This window comes from Sarcophilus harrisii, chromosome 2, assembly GCF_902635505.1.
Source record: "Sarcophilus harrisii chromosome 2, mSarHar1.11, whole genome shotgun sequence".
In the NCBI taxonomy this organism is placed as follows: Eukaryota; Metazoa; Chordata; class Mammalia; order Dasyuromorphia; family Dasyuridae; genus Sarcophilus; species Sarcophilus harrisii.
Window position 1 is genome coordinate 382780898 of NC_045427.1, and position 22240 is coordinate 382803137.

At 40.2% G+C, this 22240-nt stretch overlaps 1 protein-coding gene across 7 annotated transcripts in view; it reads left to right on the top strand.

The window, feature by feature from the left end:
- The window catches only part of TCOF1 (treacle ribosome biogenesis factor 1), a 74634-nt gene that overhangs the window by 49742 nt on the left and 2652 nt on the right, over nucleotides 1-22240 (top strand). For 3 of the 7 annotated variants that reach the window (XM_031953520.1, XM_031953522.1, XM_031953524.1), the window contains 7 exons: nucleotides 4014-4191; nucleotides 4752-4891; nucleotides 11164-11332; nucleotides 12173-12255; nucleotides 17014-17224; nucleotides 18973-19596; nucleotides 20167-20273. In XM_031953520.1, coding sequence (XP_031809380.1) covers nucleotides 4014-4191; nucleotides 4752-4891; nucleotides 11164-11332; nucleotides 12173-12255; nucleotides 17014-17224; nucleotides 18973-19596; nucleotides 20167-20273 — 1512 coding nt within the window. Of the gene's footprint in view, nucleotides 1-4013; nucleotides 4192-4751; nucleotides 4892-11163; nucleotides 11333-12172; nucleotides 12256-17013; nucleotides 17225-18972; nucleotides 19597-20166; nucleotides 20274-22240 lie in introns of those variants that run through there. The other 4 variants (XM_031953521.1, XM_031953525.1, XM_031953523.1 and 1 more) reach the window with 4 other exon arrangements.

The following is a 22240-nucleotide window of genomic DNA, read 5'->3' on the forward strand; positions in this document are numbered from 1 at the left end:
GCATCAGTTCATGTAAGACTCTCTGAAATCATCCTGCTGGTCATTTCTTACAGAACAATAATATTCTATAACCTTCATACATCATAACTTGTCATAATCGGCCATTCTCCAACTGATGGGCATCTGCTCTGTTTCCAGTTTCTTGCTACTACAAAAAGGGCTGCCACAAACATTTTTGCACATGTGGGTTCCTTTCCCTTCTTTAAGATCTCAAGACACTTATATTTCCCAAAAACCATGTAGTCCAGTTTTCCCAGTCTTCTGGTTTTGTAAAACTTTCTACTGGTTTGTAAAACTTTCATTATCAAAGGTCTGTATTTATTTTTTTTTTCTTTTTTTTTTTCTGAGGCAGTTGGGGTCAAGTGATTTGCCCAGGGTCACACAGCCAGGAAATGTTATGTGCCTGAGGCTATATTTGAACTCAAGTCCTCCTGACTTCAGGGCTGGTGCTTTGCCCATTGCACCAACTAGCTGCCCCCTGAGGTCCATATTTCTTAAAATTAAAAAAAAAAAAAAAAAAGACTCCTTAAGTTTTTTACTCCTTAATTGTTCTTTAAATTAAAAAAAAAAAAAAAAAAAGACTTCCTTTCCCATTGGCTCACGGATCATGAGTTACCCAAAAGCCATTCAACTAGAGGGAGATAGAGTACTTCTCACTAGCAAACTTAGATATTTTATTGTCTGGAAGTCTAGTTTGGGCTAGAAAACACTAATCTGGTGATCAGAAGCAGAAATTGAGGCCCTGAGAAAGAAGTGACTTGTCTAAAACCACATAGCAAGGTAGTGCTGGAGCTGAGAGTCTCTGGTTCCCCATAAGGTGCTTTATTTCCAGCACAGCAGCTATCTTATCATTTTCAGCTATTTAGCTGAATAAGTTTTTAAGAATCTTCCCCCTTTAGAACAATATCTAAACAGATGGTAAAATAAAAACTTGTTCTCATTGTAGTACTGGAGAGTTAAAAAGAGTACCTTGTTTATATCAGAACTGCTTGGTGCATTGGGAAACAGAATATATTTGGAGTTCAGTTACCTGCTTTGGGTTCAGACTTCCACTTAATAACTTGTATGACCTTTGGCAGGTGACGAAACCACTCGAGGACTGTTTCCTCAATCTGTAAAATGTGGATTTCATGACATTGAAAGACCCCTTCCAATTTCGAATCTTAAATTCTATGAATTAATAGATTTAGAGAAAAGAGATATCGATGAGACTAAATGCAGTAACAGGTATATCTCAGAATATTCTGTATATTGGAGCCCTGTAAATAGAGTATTCAAATAGAGTTGAGTAAATAGAGTTGAGAAAATCTGATTTTAAATGGCCTCAGACATTATAGTTGTGTATGATCCTGATTAAGTCGCTAAACTACTCTGTGCTTAGTTTTTTTCATCCATACATGGGAATGACATAGTGTTTATCTCCTAAGGCTGTGATGATTGAATAAGGCAATTATTTGTAAGGGATTTTGCAAATCTTAAAAGTATTGTGTAAATGACTCTCTTTATTATATGTGAAGATTCTAGATTCTGTTAAATTTTTTAAAAAAGATTTAGACATCTAAACATTGCTTCTGAAGTACAGAATTAGATTGGACAGTAGCATTGGGAAAACTACAGATTTTTTGGTCAGATTTTTTTTTATGGTCATCACATATGTCTGTGGCAATATTTATAACGGCAAAATCACTCACATTTTTTTTAGGAATTCTTTTTTATTTATTTACAAATATTTTCTAATTATAGCTTTTTATCTTAAAAATATATACATGGATAATTTTTGACATTTCATCCCTATAAAACACCGTTATATTTATTTTCCCCTCCCTTCACCCTCTCCTCCATTTGGCAAGTGACCCAATATATGTTAAACATATTTCCACAAATATGCTCCACAAGAAAAATCATATCCAAAAGGGAAAAAATGAGAAAAAAAAACAAATGCAAGCAAATAACAACAAACAAAGTGAGAAGCCCTATGCTGCGATCCACATTCAGTTCCCACCGGGTGCAGGCGGTTTTTAAAAGCAGTCCTGGGGAAGCTGCTCCACCCTGGCCAGGAGGAAGGCCTCCCCAGGAGCCGCCTCTCCCTCTGCCTCTGCAGGACGCCGGCAGCCTGGCCCGATGGAAAGCGGGATGGGCTAAGAGGCCGGAGGCTTAGGTTTCGGCCGCGGTCCGCCTGCTAACGAGAACCACGGCGCCGAAGCAGGCCTCGCGCGCTGCTCCGTGTGGCTCTTTCCTTCGCCCGTGAATGGCCACAGAAGACAAGGTCTGTAGGGTGCTCGGCAGACTGCGCGCGCCCCGTAACGGTCGGCGCTCGCTCCTGCCCGCGCCCAACGGGCTGCAGCTCGCCGAGGCTCCCATTAAGCGGGAACGGGCCGCGATGGGCGACTCCCTCGCGCCCGGCCTCGGCCCTCCCAAAGCTGCTGGGAGAGCTTGCCCATTGCCTCCCTGCCGGGGCCCGCGCCGGGGCCCGCGGCCTCCGGAACGGCCGGTGGAGGGGGAGCCGGCCCCTGGCTCGGGCCAGCCCGAGGGGACACAAGGCCGGCCCCGGACCCAGCGGGGGAGGGGGCCCGCTGCTCACGCGCAGGCAGGGGAGCTTCGGGCCCAGGAAGCGCCTTTGTCCCCCTCAGCCCCTCCCCCGGCCCCGCGCCCCTCGGGAGTCTGAGGCTCCGCAGCGGGGCTGCGCGAGCGGCAGGGTGGGGCCTTCTAGGCTCTCCGTGCCTTTAGAGCCGGCGGCCACGAGGTGGTGCCAGAGAGTCACCAAGGGGCGTGTCCCCCACCCCCGGGCCAAGCTCAGATGTCTGTCTTGGCTTATCTGTCTTGTAGCTTGCTTTTGCGACCAGACGCCCCGGTCACCTGGGGGCCGGCATTTCCTGTGGCTGCTCTGGAACTGGCCTGGCCCAACGCCCCCTGTCTTTTGGCTGCGCCAGGAACAGCCTTCTGAGGAGGCGGTAGCGCACGGGACGGGAAGGCTGATCGAGGGGCCGGGGTGCCCGGCTTGGGACTTGTCTCTGGAGGGCGGGACGCCTAGAGGCGCTCTCTCACCTTAGCAAAGCTTTTAGATCACCTCCTTCACTCTGGAAACAGCCCTGCTGGGCGGCGCACAAAGGGCCGCAGCCCGGCCACGGTCACCCGCCCGGTGACCAGATGAGTCCCGGCGGGGGGCGCAGTGTCACCGCGCGGTGAGGAGCCGGCACGGGCCGCACCCGAGTGACGCTCGTCCCACACAGAGCGCCGGAAGGAGTCCCAGAGGCGCCAGGCCCAGCTCCTGCCCCAGTAAGACGCCTTCGCTACCCGACGCCCGTTGTCGGTAGTCGCCCGCTCTCTCGCGTCGCTTTGGTCCGCGCTCCTTTTGGACGCTCCTCTTGGACAGGCCTGTTGCTAGGACGCAGGCTGTTTTTGCTCCTCTCCTCCCCCGGCCCCCCTTGACCTCTACGGCGTCTGGCACAGAGTTAGGCGTTCGGTTGGTGCTGCGGACTTGAGAAAGCTTTTCCTCACACTGACTCAGAATCCCTCCCTCTGTAACTTTCACCCACTCTTGAATTTGGCGTTCAAGTGCCGGAGGAACGGGCCGACCTGTTTTCCACCAGAGAGCCCTTCTGCTGTTTGAGAATTGTGGTCAGGCCTTCCTGGGCGTTCCAGAACCTTGTGATGGTTTCTCACCCCCTCTGCTGTCTCGGTGGCCTCCTTAGGGCACAGTGCATCTAGTCACAGCCCTTCTGAAGTATGGCGGTGAGCTGGATGCAGAGGCTCCACAAGGCAAGTAAGTGAGTGCCTAAGTGAAGGCGAGGGTGACGGACAGCTGATTCGGCCTCCTAAGGTAGAGCTGAGGTTTGTTTGGGGCCTTTTTGATTGCCAGACGGTCCTTTATGAAGTTTACAGTCACTGAGACCTGTTGCACACTAGTTTAGCCACACTTCTGATCCTGTGCTTTTTAACCGCTGAACCCTCTTGCCATCAAAAATCTTAATCCATCGGGGATGGGGGGTTGTGTTTTGTTTTTGTTTTTAAAGGTGATTAAAAACCCTCTGATTTTTGTCGGCCCCAAACATAGTCCAGCCGACAAGGCTGCTGTCTCCACGAAAGCCGGGACAGTTCCCAGGAAGAGACAAGTATCAGAGAACAGGGAACAAAGCTCATCTGAGAGTGAGAATGATGCGATCCCTGATACCCAACATCCAACTCTTCCTAGTAAGACCCCTGCCCTCATATTTGTATTTATGCTTAGGTACATATGCACACAGATATGTATGCGTACATACACAGATACATAACGCACACATCTGTGTATCTCCAATCACCAAGAGTCAGATGTTGGGCTGCTGACTATAAGTGGGTGGAGTTTGCAGGGTCCTATATAACAGTCTAGCTAGATGGGGGGGGGGGGAGGAGAAGAAATCTCCTTTTTGATACTTTGACTTTAGTATACCCCCTCCCTCTTGAAGGGACATTGGTTATCCTGGGATAGGAAAAGTCACCAAAATACTACCCGATTATCTTTGGACAAATGCTTCTGATAGTATGAACTGGAAACATTTTTGAAACAAGGGTATTTTTGACACTTTTGCAAGGATTGCCTACTTATATTTTTATGCATGTGATTGATTGGTGAAGAGAGGATACTGGTAGAAACAAAAAATTGGGAAGTGGGGACTTAATTTTATCTTTGCAGGGTAGATTGGGGATGGGGGGAAGAAACACATTGGTCCATTCTCTCTTGCACTTAATGACCTCACTCTTACCTGTTCCAGCAATAAAGGTCAGCATGGTGAAAGTGGCCCCCATGTGCCAAAAGGCAACTTGTTTACCCAGCACTGGCCAGCCTGAAGCTAGTAGTGAAGAGTCCAGTAGGGAGTCTGCCTCTGAGGAACAGGGAACAGGAACCTCCCAGGTACCTGGAAAATGGCCTTGAGGAAGGAAATTTAAAACAAGGCTTAGGGTTACTACTTCTGTTCAAGTTCACCTGACTAGTTTGTTGGCTTTCATATAGCCTGTCTTTTGAAGTGACCGGGTAATATAGTAGATGGAGTCTAGGCTTAGAATTAGAACACCTGAGTTCAAATCAATTTCAGAACTTTACTAGTTATCTGATCATGGGCAAAACACCTACCGTCTTAGGATCTCAACTCCCTCCTTTGTCAATTGAGCATACCTGTGAGACTTTTGGGATTTTTGTACAAAGTACAAATGTAACGCATTTTTCTAAAATGTGAAATGTTAGTTTCATTATTAATATTATTATTAATTTTATTAATTCATTATTGCTGCCACTACTACTAATTAAGCTACATAATTAGCTTGAAATCCAAACTCCTATTCCAAGATTTTTTAGGTTTCCTGACTTCCCATCCTTTGTATTTCAGACCATTTCTTCAATCCTATATGGTTAACAAAGGGCTGTCTTTGCATTGGGCCTGGAAGAGCCATCAGAAATATAAATATCTTAGTTTTTTGTAGCTAAAGAAATGTAGATGAAAGGAGCCATTCAAAAGTATCTTATACTGCCAAGGAACCTTAATAAAGTCTTACAGTGGCTCCTTATTCAAGGTTGCTATAGAACATGTATGCTTCACCCTTTTTTTTTGTCACATGGCACCTTCTGGTACTGCCCATGGACTCCCTAAGATTTTAAAGGATTAAAAAAGAGATAATTGTCAGTTTTGTTTTGTTTCTCCCAAAACAAGTTCATGGCACTATTGCCATGAATTGTATATTTAAGCACCACTATTGTGGAAAGAATTCTTAGTCAGGTATGGATGTTTCACTAATTGATTTCTGAGGTCCCTTTCAATTTGGGAGTTCTCAGTATTTCAGAACTAGAACCTGACCCCAGGGCTGATTTATGATTCTGAAGTCCATAGTTCTCCGCAAAGGGAGATATAAGACCAAGCTTCTTAAATTGTAACAACCCCATGTGGAGTTTTGTAACTTAATGTAGGAATCATGAAATTATGATTTATTGTTGGTAAATGTTTGATTTGTATACCTGTTTTATATACCTATGTACCTAGAATCATGTTAAAAAATTTTTTAGGTGAAAAGTTTTCTCAGACAGAATTTTGAGAAGCCCTGGAGTATAGAATGGGTAATCTCCACCTGTTGTACCTTTAAGGACATGGGCAAGAATAGAAGTTTTTCCTCTTGTTTTTCTTTCTTTCTCCCTTTGGCATATTTGCCATAATAACTATCCCTAAGGTATAGTTGAGGGTTTTTTCTCCCTATATATTTTGAATTATCAGATCAGGAAGAGAATTCCTTTGTTATCTTTTTTCTTTTTGTATAGCACAGTTCATAGCATTTAAGAGCTAGAAGAGACCTCAGATATCTAATGTAATGCAACTCCCCTTCATTATAAAGAGAGGGAAACTGCTCATGAAAATATACAGTTTCTTACATCTGCTTATAGTTTTTATAATTTTCAAATTATCCCAACAACCTAGAGTGGAGGTCACACACATATATATCCCACAAACTCTCATTGCAGCCTGAACCAGATTAAATTCTAATGGGGAAATATTTAAAAAGATAAATAAAAAACAATAAAACGTAGATAGTATGTGGTTTTCTAAATCAGTATGTGGCCCATAAGGATCCTTACATATGGCTTTGTGTCTCCCTTTTCTGTTTGAGTTCAACATCACTTCTATAGCAAAGAAGCAGGATGATGTCATCATTCCCATTTTATATATTGAGAAAACAAATATATATTCTAGAAAGAATAGCCATTGATGACATGGGATCGTATAAGTTCAATACTAGTAGATCAGTACTCAAATCCAGATCTTCTGACACCATTATTATTGATGCTTTTAAGTGTTTTCAAAACTTTTCACAATTGGCAGTCAGGACTACTCTTCTATTTAATAAGATGCTTTTTTTGTTCTTAGTAACCATCATCAAAAATAAATATTCAAGTAAATCAGAATTTGTTAATGAAAATACACAAAACATTGAACTTTAAATTATTTACAATTTATTTTTGGGTATTTTTTAAACAAACAAAAACAATGACCTGCTTGCTTTCCTTTCTCATTGTTTTAAAAAAAAAAAGTTTTATTGGTACCTCTTGTCATATCTGGGGGAAGGAAATCCCCTGTCCCTTTTTCATTAAATTCTCCTTGTAACACAGAAATGCAGGTCAATAAAACCCTTTAACATAATGCCCACGGATAACTGACAGTGTATGCAGCAAAGCCATATGACATTATTTCTTCTCTGTGACTATCATTGGTCTTCAATTACTCAAGAGTTTGTTTTCCTTTTCATGATGCTTTCACTCATTTGTCATTTTTTCTTACATACACTTTAAACATTCTGTCATTATTTATTCTGTGTGTGTGTGAGTGAAGCAGTTTGGGTTAAGTGACTTGCCCAGGGTCACACAGCTGGGAAGTGTTGAGTGTTTGAGGTTGGATTTGAACTGAGGTCCTCCTGACTTAAGAGCTGGTGCTCTATCCACTGCAACACCTCGCTGCCTGTCATTATTTATTCTTTAATTGTAGTCTATAAATTATCTAATTCTGCTTTGCTTTTTCATTCTGTATCATTTACTCCAGTGAGTCTGCATATCACTCCCTCCATGGATAGATGTCAGCACTGAGGGATCCTTGTTTATGACCTCCCATAGTCTCACTATTAGGACTAGATACAAATTGGAATCCCTATCCTCTCCTGCTGGCCAGTGAACCCCAGGAAACCATAGACCTCTCCTGGCATTTCTCATGCCTTGCCCATGTCACCTTCCTCACTGCCTTTTTCAGGACCACTTGCCAATGAATCATACAGAATCCAAAAGGGGCGCTTTAGAAGTCCTGTACCAGAAGTGTCAAATTCAAATTGAAATAGATCCCTCAAGGCTGCAAATTGACTTCAGAAAACAAAACAACAACAACAACAAAAAAATACCATTATCTATATTATATGTTAAAACATTTCCCAGTTATATTTTAATGTGGTCCATGATGCTCTTGGAACTTTTGCAGACAGTGAGTTTGATACCTTTGACCAAGTCCAACTTGATTGATTCCTTAAACAAGATTCCTCTGTACAGTCAGTATGCCAGACAAGGAATCCAGCCTCTGCTGGAAGACTTCTACCGAAGGGTAATCCAAGAGTTCCCAGAACACCTCAGTCCTTTTTTGGACTGCTTATTGTTTAGATAAGTTTCTTTAATTGATTGTGAATTTACCTCTATAGTATCTTTTTTATAGTATCTCTTGTTTTTGCTTACTATAGCCAATCAGAACAAGTCTTTCTTTATCCCAAAACAATCTAACAGATTTTGGAGTCAAGACTTTCAACAAATGGAATAGTCTTCTTTGGAAGGCTATGGACCCCTCTTTACTGGAGATTATATATCTATAGGCTATTCTATAGGATACCTATAGCGACCTATAGGTAAGGTCACTTATCTAGGATCTTGTAGAAGGGTATAGATTGCACTCTGCCTCCTTTGAGGTTTTTTCCAGCATTCATTAATTGCCCCTAATTCTTTCATCCATCTTTAGCTGGGTGGAAGAATGGGCAGACTTGGAGTCAGAAAGACTTGAATTCAAATTCAGCCTCATAGACATTTCCTAACTGTGTGACTCTGGGCCACTTAGCCTCTGTCTTCCTCAGTTTCCTCTTCTTCAAATTGGGATAATAAAATGGCACTTACCTCCCAAGGTGGTTGTTGCAGGGATAAAAGGAAATAATATTCATAAAGCACTTTGCAGACTTTAAAGTACTTTATCAATTCTAATTATTATTTTTGGTGGTGGTGTTCTTATATAACATGACTTCCAATTTTCTTAACCACCATTGGTCCTGTTCTACAACATTATTTAAATGAATAGAAAGAACCATACCACTATACTTTCTAAAATGGGGAAGTGAACATTTTTGTATTTGCAGCTATGATCTGCCCAGAGCAGAGAAAGCAAAGGTGTAACTCCTTCATTCTGAAAGCTGCTGCTCATTTTTCCTAATGAGGTTGCTCATTGCAAGGCAATTTTAGACTGGCAATGATTTATATTGTTTGTAGCCCATGATAGCACCCCAACCCCTAGCCCTGGTTCCACTCTATCATTGTGCACTTTAGGCCTGCTTCTCTTGCCCCCCACCCCCTTCTACTGTCCAGGTTGAGTAAACCCTTCCTGCTGTTTGATCTTCTCCTATCTTTGTTGTCAACCCTTGGTATATCTCTCACTCTTCTGAACTAAGCAGGCTCTCTGCCCTGGTCACACTGCCGCAGTATTATTCTTCCTCATCCACTCCCAAAGTTCCTTACCATGAAGGAGGGTACTCACTACTTTCGTTGTATTTATTTTATTGGCCTTCCTGCTAATAATCATCCCTTAACTTGAGATAGTAATTTCCAAAAGAGTTTTCCCCTGTCCTTTTTGAATGGTTTTTCCTTTCACTATCTTATTTATACATGTACACACACACACACACACACACACACGTGCACATGTGCACACACAGCTGCCTATTGTTACTGTCTAGGATTTTCTGTACTCATCCTTTACTAGTCAACCCCCACAAAACTCTGGGGAAGCGCATTTTTTCTCTACTTATAGCTGCTGATACCTTTGCCTAAGTCCCTTGACAGTGCTTTCTCCTAACCCTTCCAAGCTCTATGGCCCGTGAATCTTGGTTCAACCAATTTAGTTTAGTTATTTTACCGAGTTTAGTTATTTCCAAAACATTCCTTTATTTAAGAATAAATGAAGGAAGTTCCTAAATTTAGTTATAGAGCCCAGAGCCATCAGATGGCAGAGCACAGGATTCTGAATTAGAGTGACATGTCACTTCCCAGTGACTCCCCTCTACCCTACCCTGGGGTTTCTTATTTCAAGTAAGTACAGAAAGCACAGTCAGGTAGAACAAATAAGCACAGTGACTGTGCCTGAAAATAGATTCTCTGCCCCCTCTCTGCCAAGAACAGGAAGGCCTACTTCATTCACTCTCACAGCTCTGAGTTCATCATTGGTCAACATCACAGTCACAGCCACTGCACTTTTCTCCTCTCTTGGTCATTGTGCATATTGGCTTTATGTTTTGCCTTCTTTCCAAGGTCAAATGACACAAATATTCCCAAGTTCTTGGAATTCTATTTGTTATTTTTTATAGAACAATATTTAATTCATATATCACCACAATTCATTCCACTATTCCCCAATCAATAGCACTTTGACAAAGTGCTACTATAAATATATATTTTTTTGTATTTGTTGCTATTAGGTATATATCCTTAAAGAAGGTCAAAGATCCTATATAGCTATATCAATACTAACATTGGCATATACTTAAAGAGATATACCTTGGAGATACTGCAAGTTCCATTCAAGACCACTGCAATAAAGCAAGTTACATGAATTTTTTGTTTTCCCAGTGCATATAAAAATTATATGCTGTGATCTGTTAAGTGTGCCAGTAGATTATGTCTAAAAAACAATGCAAATAATGTAATTTAAAATTTTTGCTAAAAAATGCTAACTTATCATCTGAACCTTCAGCAGATTGTACTCTTTTTACTGGTGGAGGGTCTTCCCTTGATGTTTAATGCTTGCAGACTGACCAGAGCGGTTATTACAGAAGACTGAGGTGGCTATGGGAATTTCTTAAAATAAGATAGTAATGAAAATCTTAGATGTTTTATATGAATTCCCAGCATATTTTAGGTAGCCACTTTATCAAAGATTTTTTGTGTAAATTTTCCTGTTTAATCACTTCTCTTGTAAACCTAACAATTTTGATTTTGTTCATACGGAAGCTTTTCAGTTTGATGCAACTGATTATATGGTTTTCTTAATTTATCATGTTCTTCATTCTTTATGATGTACTAATATTCCATTATATTAATATGCCATAATTGGTTCAGCAGTTCTTCAGTCATTGGGTACATGTTTTGATCCTAGTGGAATTGTCGGGTCTCAAAGAGAATACTAGACATTGATTGAAAAGAGGATGTGGGAGAATAAGACTGCTTTAACTAAGGAGGTATCAACAGGGTCTATGACAGGCTTGAGTTTCGAATGCTGAATTTGGACAGGTACTAAGTATATATGAGGAGGCAGGGCATGAAGCAACTATTTCCTTCTTCTTCCCTCTCCCTTTTTTTCTCCAGTTGGATAAGATGCCATTGTTTCTAAGAGACTCTTCGTGTTTATTCCACAGACCATTTGTGACAAGAACAAAACAACTAAGCAGGACAAGAAATCTAAGCTTGCTGAGGGGACCCAAGCCACAGCTAACCAAGACAGCATTTCTGTGACTGCTAGCAATGGTACAAAGAGTGAGAAAGAAGACCCAAATGCAATCAGAGCAAAGCAGACACAAAGTCTAGGTAAGGGCACCTAAAAAATAGCCTTGTGTCCCTTCTACCAAGCTTTGATAAAGGTGGAGACAGCCAAGGGCAGGGTGTCTGAGAGAAAGCTAGCTATACTAAGATGGAAGAATTTTGTACAGAGGGAAGAGCAGGACCTTCTCTGGGTTCTTTCTTCCTGTTTCATGCTAAGCAAAGGGTTGGGCAGTTGTCATTGGCTTTTCTTATGCACTCATGGCTAGCAGGGATCTTGGAAGTCAGAGCCCAGCACCTTCATTTTGCAGACAAGGAAGCTTGAGGCCCAGGAGAGGTTAAGTGACAGATCCTCCAGCAGATTACTGTGAAAGCCAGGACTGGAGCCTTCTGACTCCACGCGCAGTGGTCTTCTCCCCATGCTGGCTGGCCTTTAAAGGTCCTCTCCAATTGAACAGTTAGTGCACGGTCTGTGCTGCCCATGCGTTTCTATTTAACATGACAGAGCATCATTGCCATTTTAAGCTCCATTTTGAGAAAGCCTAGACCGAGTCTTCTCTACTGATAAAGGCAGTGGCAGCCCGAGATAAAAAGGGGGGCCAAGGTAGTCCCAAAGTATTTGAAGTTTGCTAACAGAGGGGTCCCCTTACTAGCATTTGGTTATTTCTAGAACCCTGAAAGTTTGTGGAAATCCACCTAGAAGGAAAACTTATATTGAGAGATTTGAAAACAAGAGGAGAAAAGGAAGCTGCTGGTTTGGTCTCCAGGAGGAGAATCTAGTGGGGATGGAAAGTGGACAGAGAATGAGCTGTTGGGGGAAGCCAGCCCTTGAGAAGGACCCCGTCCTGCTGCCTCTTCTCATGGGACCTATGTGTGCTTCTCCCACAGGTCTTTCCCCCAAGGGCAAAGCTTCTGTGAAGACAGAGAGCCCCGAGGATTCTAGTGAAGATGAAATTATAGAGCCTTCCCAGGTAATGGCGAGTGCGGGATAAGAGGGGAGATGTTCTATGTCCCTGAGTAATGCTATCATCTCTTCTTATTAAAGATGGATTTCACGGGAAGTACAGAGAGCTAGCCAGGCCCAAGGTCCTCTCCATTAACTCTAGGGTTATAATACACACAGAAAGTGTGGAGCCAGAGTAGGATGGGGACTACGTTCAGACCTACCTCAGAGGCTTACTGCCTGTGTGATCTTGGGGATTTGGTTTGCTTCCTTGGGCCTCAGTTTCTTCATCAATAAAATGAGGTGTCGAACTCAGTCATCTCTTCCAGTCCTAGATCTGTGATTCAGTCATCTGTATTGATAAGGGATGTTTCCTTCTTGGGAAACCACAGGTATAGGTTGGCTTTATGAGAAACCAGGGCGGTATCAAGACTTGTCAACAATCCTGTTTCTCCCATTTTACCAGTGAGGAAACTGAGGCTCAGAAAAGTGAACCGATTCATTCTTTCAGTTGTTTATTTACTTTTTTTTTTTTTTTTTTTTTTTTCTGAGGCAGTTGGGTTTAAGTGACTGCCAAGGGTCATACAGCCAGGATGTGTTAAGTATCTGAGGCCAGATCTTCCTGACTTTAGGACTGGTGCTCTCTCCACTGCACCATCTACCTGCCCCTTGTTTATTTACTTTTGCTGTTGCAAGCAATGGCAGGGAGAGCTATTAACTACTAAAAAGAGTTATAACTAGAACATGCAATTCTCATTGCATTGTGATGGTTTCATCACATTTTACAGCATTGTTCATCACCATTTGTTTTTTTTTTTATTTTTTTTTTTATTTATTTTTTTTTTTATTTAATAGCCTTTAATTTACAGGATATATACATGGGTAACTTTACAGCATTAACAATTGCCAAACCTCTTGTTCCAATTTTTCACCTCTTACCCCCCCCCCCCCTCCCCTAGATGGCAGGATGACCAGTAGATGTTAAATATATTAAAATATAAATTAGATACACAATAAGTATACATGACCAAAACGTTATTTTGCTGTACAAAAAGAATCAGACTCTGAAATATTGTACAATTAGCTTGTGAAGGAAATCAAAAATGCAGGTGTGCATAAATATAGGGATTGGGAATTCAATGTAATGGTTTTTAGTCATCTCCCAGAGTTCTTTTTCTGGGTATAGCTAGTTCAGTTCATTACTGCTCCATTAGAAATGATTTGGTTGATCTCGTTGCTGAGGATGGCCTGATCCATCAGAACTGGTCATCATCTAGTATTGTTGTTGAAGTATATAATGATCTCCTGGTCCTGCTCATTTCACTCAGCATCAGTTCGTGTAAGTCTCTCCAGGCCTTTCTGAAATCATCCTGTTGGTCATTTCTTACAGAACAGTAATATTCCATAATTTTCATATACCACAATTTATTCAGCCATTCTCCAACTGATGGACATCCATTCAGTTTCCAGTTTCTAGCCACTACAAAAAGGGCTGCCACAAACATTCGTGCACATACAGGTCCCTTTCCCTTCTTTATAATCTCTTTGGGATATAATCCCAGTAGTAACACTGCTGGATCAAAGGGTATGCACAGTTTGATAACTTTTTGAGCATAGTTCCAAACTACTCTCCAAAATGGTTGGATTCGTTCACAACTCCACCAACAATGAATCAATGTCCCAGTTTTCCCACATCCCCTCCCACAATCATCATTATTTTTTCCTGTCATCTTAGCCAATCTGACAGGTGTGTAGTGGTATCTTAGAGTTGTCTTAATTTGCATTTCTCTGATTAATAATGACTTGGAGCATCTTTTCATGTTCATCACCATTTGTAAACATTTTCCTGTATATGATTTCTTTATGCTCTCACAGTCTTGGGAGGTAGGTTTTATTATCAGCCCCATTTTACAGATTAGGACACTATGGCTGAAGGAGTTAAATAGCTTAAGATCATACAGCCAAATAAGTATCTGAGGTTGGACTTGAACTCGGGCCTTCTGATTCCAAGATTAGCACTCTATCCACTGATAAAATGAAATACTGCTCATAGTATTTTATGAAAGCATTAGCAATTAGGCCCACTACATAATTCTTCACAATATATCCAATATATAATATATTCAAAATATACTGTAAATTGGTAGTCTTTAACTTTGGGGAGGGTACATTAGGTCTTTAAGTTTTCATACTGATCAATAAACTCTTATAGTATTTGAGCAAAGCTTCAACCAATATCCTAACATTCTTCAGGCCTATTAGAGCTTGGTCCTCTGTTACCTAGAAGCATGACTAACAAAAGAATGGCTTTTTAAAAATTACTTTTGTTTACTTATTTTTTTATTACTTTTTTAAATTGATAGTTTTTGTTTGACATTTCACTTCCCAATAATCTTCCATCTCCTATGATTTTTTTCCCTTAAGAAAAAATATTTATCAAAATTAAGTCTTCATAGTGATTATAACTGATAATATTTGTAAATTTTCACTCATAGTTTACTTTTTATTTTTTTATTTTTATGGAGGCAATTGGGAGTAAGTGACTTGCGCCAGGTTCACTTCACTAATAGGAAGGGTCAGATATTTGGAGTCATTTTGAGCTCAGGTCCTCCTGATCTAAGGGTGGATACTCTATCTACTGTGCCATACAACATATGCCTATCCCTCTTTGTTAACAAAGAAGGAAGGAAGTATACTGTTGCTTATGTATCTGGAGTTAACATTGGCCATTGTGTTCCATATAAATTCATTTATATTTTAGTGTTTTTTTCATTGATAACATGGTAGCCATTGAGTATATTATTCTTACAAGGTTCTGTTTACCTTGTTCTATATCTTTTGAAAAGACCTCTTTGGTTTTCCAGATTTTTTTAGAATTCTTCGTGTTCCTTCAATCTATCTATTGTTATTATTATTCATTCCTTTAGTACAGTTATATAATGTTCCTTTGCATTGATATTCCACAATCTGTTCAGTCATCCCCATTCAATGGTCATATTTGTTTTCAGATTTTTGCTTTTTGCAAATAGTGCTGCTACGATTATTTCAAAACGTATTGACCCTTTCTTTTTTGACTTCCTTGGGATATAGCCCAGGAGTGCAGGATTGTTGAATCAAAGATTGTGACTATTTTAAAAACTCTTCTTACATAATTCCAAATGGATTTCCAGAATAATTGGATCAATTCCCAATTCTGCCAAATGTGTTAATGTGCCTTTTTTTTTTTCTCACAGTCCTTCCAGAATTAACTATTGATCTCTCCTATCTTCTTCCTCTTTTGATTCATGTAAAGTAGTACCTCAGTGTTGTTTTAATTTGCACTTTTCTTATTAATGATTTGGAATATTTTTCATGTGGTTGTTGATAATTTGCATGTTGTCTTTTGAAAGCTATTCTTACACTTTGACGGGGTTTTCATTTATTTTTATTATTACTATTATTTTTTATTCTGAGCCTCCCCATCATCTATGCCAGAAGTACAGCACCTGCTTAAAAACTTGATCCCTCTCCAAAAGTGGCTCCACTTCTGACCACTGCCTGTTTTCTCCTCTCTGAGCAGTCTGGTGGTCCTGGCTGTACTCAAGGCCTTACCAAACTGGTGCTAGTAGACTTGGCTCAGCATCCTCATCTGTAAAATAGGGGTAGTCATAGTTGCATTTTCACTCCACAAGGTGGTTGGGAACAAAATACTTTGTAAATTAAAACCCATAAGTTTTTTGAGTCATTTCAGTCAAATCCTACTCTTCTCCAGATTTGAACTCAAAAAGAAGAATTTTCCTGACCCCAGGCCTGGCACTCTACCCCCTGCACCACCTAACTGCTCAAAATGAATGAGTATTATATCTCATTCTTCCATTAAAATCCTCTGGTGCTTCCCGGTATAGTGGAGGTCACTCTGGGATTTCAGAGGGTCAGTACCCTGCCTCCAGGGGACGAACTGGTCATCCATGAGACAGTTTGGGAGTGCTTGTCGCCAGGAGGCTGGCCTCTGAGTGCATCCTCAGAGAGGGCACAAAAAGACCTTAGAGTCAAATAGTCAGATCAAAGAGAGAGGGTCCCCACCATGAAAAGACTTAGTCTTGTCATCCATGTTTACTGAAGTTTATGTAGACTATACTACAACAATGCCTTCTTGACCCCCGCCATGCCGCTGATGTCTTTATTTTAAGAGGAAGGTCTTGATTTTTAATTAACAAGTTTTGCTATTGATTTGTATTATCAATAAACAAATTCTGAGAGAGAAAAACCTAGATTGACTGGGGCAAAAGAGAGATCACAAGATTGCTGGGTGACTTAAGGTACGTAGTGTCAGACCTAAAGCCTCCTCTTCCTGAATTCAAGTCTGCCCTCAGATACTTAACAGCTGTGTGACCCTGAACTAAAGAAGGAAATGGCAAACTAGTCCAGTATCTTTGCCAAGAAAACTCCAAATGGGGTCCTAAAGAGTCGGACACAACCAAAAAACTATTAAACGATAGACTACAGGCAAAGGGCAGGGCCTTCACCTGAGAAAAGGAGAAGGCAACTTTCCTATAATGGATTTGGAGTCAGAGAACATGGGTTCATGTCCTCCTTTGCTCCTCTCTACATGGGCAAACATGGGCAAGCCAGTCCCCTTCTCTAAGGTACGTTTCCCTGATCTTTGATTTGAAGGAATGGGACTGTACCCTCTCTGGAGCATACTAGCTGCCAGCTCTGTGATCTGGTCCCAGACTGTGGGCACTGGATTCTGATAGCAGCCTTGCTTCTGCTATGATCTCTTGTGTAACCTGATGTGTCTTGTCAGTCTATCCTTTCAGCCTATGCATTTCCCAGTTCATCTCTCCCTATATCCATCAACCCTCAGCTACAGAAGGCACCTCCTAAGCAAAGACCTGAAGCAGTTGCCTCTGCAGGCCCAGCTCAGCCAGCATGTTCCAAAGAAAGTCCTCAGGATGACAGCAGTGATTCTGAGACCGACAGTGAAATAGGATCAATAGAGAAGCCTCCCCAAACGGGTAAGTACAGGGTCTCTGATGGCAGGATTAAGCAAATTCATTGGCCTGAACCCCGTTTCCTGAAATTTCTAGCAAGTAGAGGCTCAATAGTGTTGATATTAAGTAGCAGCTTGAATATGGAGTAACTATGTTCCTTTGTTAGTGAGGGACTTCTGTACTCAGAATTCATCAGTTCTTTCTCTGGAGATAGATAGCATTTTTCAAATTTTATTAAAGCTTTTTATTTTCAGATCATATGCAAGGATAATTTCTTAACATTGACCCTTAAAAATCTTGCATTCCTAATTTCCCTCTCCTTCCTCCCAACCCCTCCCCTAGATGGCAAGTAATTCAACATATGTTAAACATGTTAAAATATATGTTAAATCTAATATATGTATACATATTTATACAATAAATAGTATTTTTCATCATAAATCCTTCGTTGTTTCTTCTTCTGAAAACTGTCTTTGTTTATATTCTTTGAGCACTTATTAACTGAAGAATGGCTCTAATCTTTGTAAATTTGGCTCAGTTGCCTGTATATTTGAGGAAATGAAGCTTTTACCTGAATTTGATGTATTCTTCTTCCCTCTCTTCCCCCCTCCCCCCCACAGTTTCCTATTATCTTTCTAATTTTGACTGTATTGGTTTTACTTGTGCAAAATCTTTTTAATTTCATGAAATATAATTATCCATTTTATTTTCTCTGATTGTCTGTATCTCTTGTTTGGTCATAAATGTTTCCCTTATCTATAGATCTGACAAGTAAAGTTTTCCATGCTCTGCTAAATTAGCTTGCTTATGATAACACCCTCTTTTTTGTAAATTATTTACCCATTTTAGCCTTATTTTAGTATATGGTGTGAGATGTTGGTGTATACCTTGTTTCTGCCAAACTGCTTTTCAGTTTTCCTAATGGTTTTTGTCATATGATGAATTCTTGACCCAGAAGCTTTGATCTTTGGGTTTATCAAACACTAGATTTCAATAGTCATTTACTTCTGAGATCTGTGTACTTAATCTATTCCTTGATCTGACACTCTCTTAGCCAGTACCAGATTATTGGGTTGATTACTATTTTGTAATATAGTTTGAAATTTGGTATTAGGCTATCTTTCTTGACTTTTTTTTTTCATTGATTCCCTTAACATTATTGACCATTTATCTTTCTAGATGAGTTTCATTTTTTTTTCTAGCTCTATAAAATAATTTTTTGGTACTCTGATTGGTATGGCACTGAATTAGATAGAATTCTCATTTTTATTTTACTGATTCAGTCTACTCACTAGCAATTAATATTTATTGTTTAGATCGATCTATATTTGTATGAAATCCAAATTCTGTTCACATAGTCCCTGGGTTTGTCTTAGCAGGTAGACTCATAAGTATTTAGTAATGGAGTTCCTCTTTCTAATTCTTTCTGCTGGGTTTTATTAGTAATGTATTGAAATGTTGATGATTTGTGTGAATTATTTTAAATCCTACAACTTTGCTTAAATTGTTACTTGTTTCTGTTAGATTTTTAGTTAATTCTGTAGATTCTGCAAAGAGTGATGGTTTGGTTTCCTTGTTGCCTCTTTTTATTCCTTCAGCTTCTTTTTCTTGTCCTTTTGCTGTAACTAGCATTTCTGAAACAATATTAAATAATAATCGTGAATTTCCTGAGTCTTGATTGGGTGTTACGTGTGACTTTTGACTTGTCAAAAGCCAAACATAAATTGATCTATTCCAGAGTCCATGACATCATTTTCCCTCCCAATCTCCAGGAAAAGAACTTAAGATCTCAGTCTCCAGGCGTCAGATGATAAGAAAGGGGTTCAAACCAGGAGCAGTCAATTGTAAAACTACTTCACCCAAACAGGGGAACGACTGTCAAAGTCCCATGCAGACTATGGTTCCTTCCAACCTCCCTTCTCTAATTCAGCACCAGGTCTCAAACGTTAATGAGAACTCAGAGCTTAACAGTACATTCTTCAATTCCAAAGCCTCTGGAATAACAATGCTCAGTGACCTGCCACAAATAGAGAAGAAAAAAAAGAGCACTGAATCCCTAAAGCCAGGCAAGGGGAGCAAAAAGTCAAAACCAAAACGAAAACTGACTGAGGAGAGCCCTGTTGCTAAAGCCCCCAAGAGCAAGAAAAAAAAGCTGATGGGTGAAATCCATAAGGATGGGGAGGCTTTACAAGAAAAAACCCCTGGAACTCCCCAAGTGGGGAAGACAGAGAAAGCCAGTAGTGATGCTAAAGAAATGAAGCTAAAGGGGCAGCATCACTCCAAGAAGAACAAAGGGAAGCCAGATGGAAATGTTACAGTCACAGTGGGAGAAAGTAGAGAAATGCTAGGTACCAAGACCAAAAAAATGAAGAAGCATAAAAAGAAATCTGACAAGAGTAAGTGCCTGATATTCAACTTCTAAAGTCCATCTTTCAGGGCCCTATAAGAACATGCAACTCAGTGTTCCCTATCATGGGTCAGAGGAGTTCCCAGACCTCTTGGGGGAACCCACTGATGGTGTTCTTTCAGTAGCAAAAAGATGGTGCCCAAATGGGAAGTATCCCCAAGGACATAGTTCATGTCCTTGCTGCCAGGTTGCCCTTTCCCATCTCTTATAGTAGAGCATAGCCAAAGTTTTGTATCTATTCATTCTCAGTTACATATCTCAGGTATCTCATGTCTTAGTTGAGTATCTCTACTACACAAGGCTGGAAGCCTCCCCTCCTTCTCTCAGCTCTAGTCTTCTGGAAGTCTGAGTAGCCCCAGAAGGTGGAAGGTTATATGTGGATTCTAGATTGAATCCTAAAGCTACCTTGCCTTTTTGGCTTAGATTTTTATCTTGTTCTTGAACAAGATAATCCTGGCATCCTAGATTCCTTCTTATCTTCTCATATCCCAGCCCTGTAAATAACAGAGCCTGTTCTAATATCCATTAGTCATAGTCATTCTTCTTTTCCTATTTCTAGAGAAAAAGGACAAGGACAAAAAGGATAAGAAGAAGAAAAAAAATAAGTCCACTTCCAAAGATTCTAACGCTGCCTCAGTATCATCCCTCAAGAAAGAGAAGAAAAAGGTAAGCTATGGAATTGAGCAGGAATGTGATGCATAGAATTTAACTTTTAAAAAAAAAAAAAAAAGCCAAGAAACTCACTCTCAAAACTCATCCTTGTTAATTTACAGAAAGGGAAATTGAATGATTTAGGTGGAGTAATTTGACCCAAACTCAGATACCACAGATTACTATAGATAGTAAATAATAGAATTGGGATGTGAACCAAAGTCCCCCAGACTACAGTTCTGTTCATACTATCCCACACTGTCCTTACCACACACTATTCACATTCCACATTGACTTTTTAGTTCTGCTAACAAGAAAATATAGATGTGTTATTTGGCTCTACTCTGCTGGTAATTATAGGTGGCATTTCTTTACACCTATTTTCTCATTGAGCTTTCACAATACCCCTATGAGATCCTTGGTACAAGCATATTATCCCTATTTTAATATATCTTTTTGGACTAGGCCCGTGATTTCATTGACTTAAGGAATTTCCAGGAGGAAACTCCTTCTTCTAGTACTATTGTTATTTTGATAATAATAGCTCACAAGCATATAATGCTCTAAGGTTTAACATAGCCTTTCTTTATAATAAAACTATAAAATGGGAATACCACAGTTAGTGCTCTGTGAAATGGGAATACCACAGTTAGTGCTCTCTCTATTTCACAGATTAGGAAACAAACCCAGAGAGAGGAGAAATGACTTATCTCAGATCACATAAAATCAATATCAAAAGTCAGGGCTCACATCAAAATCTCCTGGCTCCAAATTCTAGGATACCTTCTACTATCCCAGGACTTCTTAGCCTTATTTTTGTTCTAAACCTTTGGGCAATCTGATGGACCCCCTCACAAAAATGCTCTTAAATGAACAAAATTGGGATTACAAAGAAAACTAATTATACTGAATAGTTTTTAGAATGTTAAATAAGTTCATAGGCTTCAGGTTTAAGAACCCTCATAACATATGTTGCTCCCCATTTTAGAGATAAGAAAGACATAATTCAGCGAGATAAGTTAATATGTTCAAGGTCTCATAGCGGTAAGGAATGGCATCAACATTTGAACCAACATTCAGGGACTCTTTCACAAGGTCATGGAACCTGGGTCGATGAGGCCAGACCTTCCAATATGAATTTTGTTGCTAAAGTAGCCAGTTGCTAAAGATTATTGTATATTTATTGCCACCATTAGTAACAAAAGGAAGTAAGTAGCAAATAAGCTTTCTGAGAGCAGAGACTCTCATTTTAACTTTTGTTAAAGCCTGGAAGTTTGGGTTCACATCTTATTTCTGATACATATTCTTGTGTGACCCTCAGTACTCCCAAGGGTGGCAGAATCATTGGGGGTATTCAGTTTCTTCAGTCATGTCTGACTTCATAACCCCCTTTGGGGTTTTCTTAGCAAAGATACTGGAGTGCTTTGCCATGTCCTTCTTCAGCTCATCTGACAGATGGGGAAACTGAGGCAAATAGGGTCACACAGCTAGTAAGTATCTGAGGCCAGATCTGAACTCAGAAAGCTGAATCTTCCTGATTCCAGGCCCACTGCTCTATGTGCTATGTCGGCTAGCCGCCATATTATGGTAGAATCGTATTAAAATGTAATTGGGAAATATTTAATAAAATTAATAAATAAAAATAAAAAAACATAAATCATATTAAATAGGTAGTTTTCTTCTGGAGGGATCCTTCTATTCAGTATAGTGGCCCCTATTTCTATTTTATTTTGATACCATCATTCAAAGGGATTCCATAAAAGTGTGTGTGTGTGTGTATAAAAATAATCTATTTTTGTTTTTGTTTTTCCCCTGAGGCAATTGGGGTTAAGTGACTTGCCCAGAGTCACACAGTCAGGAAGTGTTAAGTGTCTGAGCCCACATTTGAACTCAGGTCCTCCTGACTTCAGGGCTGGTGCTGTATCTACTGCACCATCTTGCTGCCCTTAAGACTGTATATAATCTAAAGATTTAGGGAAGAT